This window comes from Telmatherina bonti (genome assembly GCF_933228915.1).
Source record: "Telmatherina bonti genome assembly, chromosome: 11".
Classification (NCBI taxonomy): Eukaryota; Metazoa; Chordata; class Actinopteri; order Atheriniformes; family Telmatherinidae; genus Telmatherina; species Telmatherina bonti.
This window is the reverse complement of record NC_136629.1, coordinates 5,532,218-5,534,847: the sequence shown is the minus strand read 5'-3', so window position 1 is coordinate 5,534,847 and position 2,630 is coordinate 5,532,218. Positions and strand designations below refer to the sequence as shown.

Sequence of the window (2,630 nt, the reverse complement as noted above, 5' to 3'; positions counted from 1 at the left end):
TACCATCAAATGCAACTTGGATGCTGCCAATCTTCAGGTCCTCATTAAAAATGTTAGATCCCCTTAGCAGTAAAAGTTGGACAGACATCCAACAATTTGCAAAAAAAAAAAAAAAAAAAAAAGATGTTGAAATTCTTCCAAAACTGGAGCTCATGTTCTCTTTTTCTTCTACTGGGAATCAAACTGATGCCATTCTGGTTTGAGATACACCGGAGAGTTCATGATGTGAATGTTTGTGAGCTCCGGGATTACACCTTTCTCATAAGTTATAAATATGGAGTTTGGGTGTTTTCTGCATTTTTACTGAGGACAAACATGTTCCAGAGGAAATGAGTTCATTATTTACCGTCTCCTCCTTCCAACAAAGCGGTACGCAGTGAGATAACAGGCCTGTGCAGTCCGTGTGTGGGCTCAGCTGGCACCGAACACGCCGCTCTGAGACGCACTTTCCCCGGATACCAGCCATATAAGCAGCCGGCGCTCCTGTCGCCTCACCGGAGCATCCTTTTATGGAGAGTGGGACCGGAATTCCGAATAATGGAGATTTTTTTAAATTATTTATTTATTCTTGTTTTAAAAGAGGCTGAAAGCAGCGCAATGCTTTCAGCCTCCTGATGTGTCTGATTACAGAGGGCAAGTTACATTTCAGAGAGGCGTTTCACACCTTTCTGTGCGGGTTGTTCAGGTTTTCATCCTGCATCGTCATGGAGAACTCCTATTTCTGGATTTCCCTCGTTTTTTAAATCCAAAACCATATTTGGTCAATGACGTAGAGGATTCCTTTATAAGCCTCCTGCGGGTGCAGGATCTGGTTTAGCGCGAGACATCATGAGGGAAAACGTTCACTGAGTTCAGAACAAACCAGCAGAAGACGGAATGACCGCGAAGGTCGCAGACGGAGTTTCCGCATCTCTGCGCAGTATTGTGGACAGCATTCCCAAAGATGTTTGCACCGGCGCAGAAACTGCGCTTATTTTTAAGGAGGAGCCGCTAGAGGATGAGGAAGATGAAGGGGGATATGTCCAGAGAGGAGGCGGTGAGAAAACTAAACAAGGCTTCCAACTTCACGCAGCGGAGATGTTGGAATGATGAAGGATGTCCACCTGTCTGTCCACCTCTGCGTCAATCCCTCTCTGTCCATCTTTGTCCATTTCAACCTTCTGTATCTGTCTGTCCATCCTTCTGCCCATCCCTCTGTCCACCTCTGTGTCTTTCAGGAGACCTTCTGTTGGACACCAGGGACATACCTGAGCTGCACGTCCAGGCCGACTTGGCGCTATTCACGGCGACTTTACGCGCGCACCCCGTGGCGTTCACCGGTAAGTTCTCGGTGGACTCCACGGCAGGAGCGTGGGCGACAGGAGACGTCATCAACGTGGTCAGCGCGGACATCGCCGCCCCGGGACCCGCTGGGTCACCCTCAGCATCGCCCGACTTTTTTGCAGGAGGAGACGGTGAGGACGGCGCCATGGCGCACGGCCAGCCCGACATCAGCCACATGTACGCCCCCCCTCACCCCCACCCGGCTCCATCCTACTCGTGCAGCGGGGATGTTTACCAGGAGCAGCCGGCGGGGGCGTACCTGGGACCCTCCCCCTGCGCCGTGTCCTACCACCCCTCTCAGGGCTACAGCTCCGCGGCCAAGTCCGGCGTGGACGGCGCTGCGCTGCTGTCCATCATGCCGGAGTACGGAGGCTTCTACCAGCAGAGCTGCCAGCGGGAGATCCAGACGGCCTTCCCGGAGAGGAAGACCCTCCCGTACGGCCTGGACCCCCTCCGGGTGCCGCCCCCCCTCACGCCCCTCAACACCATCAGAAACTTCACGCTGGGCGCGCCATCAGCGGCCGCTGAAGGCCCGGTGTCCACCGCTTTCCCCACCCACCAGAACCTTCCTCTCAGGCCCATCCTGAGACCTCGGAAGTACCCCAACAGACCCAGTAAGACCCCAGTCCACCAGAGACCGTATCCGTGCCCGGCAGAGAGCTGCGACCGCCGGTTCTCCCGGTCGGACGAGCTGAGCCGACACCTGCGCATCCACACCGGCCACAAGCCCTTCCAGTGCCGCATCTGCATGCGCAACTTCAGCCGCAGCGACCACCTCACCACGCACATCCGCACGCACACCGGGGAGAAGCCGTTCTCCTGCGAGCAGTGCGGGAGGAAGTTCGCGCGCAGCGACGAGAGGAGGAGGCACATGAAGATCCACCTCCGGCAGAGGGAGAAGAAGTCCTCCAGCTCCTAGTCCTCCTGCGGGGCCCCAGCAGGAGCTGCCTGCAGCCGGAGGGGCCGCCTGGGCCCCGGAGACTCATCCCACAGAGACTTACTGGAAACCAGAACCAGTAAAACACAAGCTGGTCTGCAAGTCTGGGTCAGACTGACGGGGATTCTCCTCTCAGGTTGCTCTGAGACGGCATCCAGGTTCAGGATCCAGGTTTCCTGGACCAGTTCCCTCCCAGACCTTCAGGACCACACCAGTTTACTCCCATCTGGTGCCTTTATTCATGAAGGGGAAAATAAAATCAGTTTTTAATGACGAGCATTCCTAAAATATCAGTCTGGCTGATTTATCATCATCATTATTATTATTATTATTAATAAACATCTTTAAATGTTGACTTAAGAAATCAGAA

General features: G+C 54.1%; 1 protein-coding gene across 1 annotated transcript; it reads left to right on the top strand.

The window, feature by feature from the left end:
* Positions 1 to 876: 876 nt before the first annotated feature.
* LOC306762833 (early growth response protein 2b-like) lies at positions 877 to 2,242 on the top strand (the record flags this gene model as incomplete). The annotated part of the gene is made up of 2 exons (XM_079249463.1): positions 877 to 1,036; positions 1,218 to 2,242. 2 exons carry the CDS (start codon positions 877 to 879, stop codon positions 2,240 to 2,242), a joined length of 1,185 nt encoding a protein of 394 aa, XP_079105589.1.
* Positions 2,243 to 2,630: the final 388 nt, after the last annotated feature.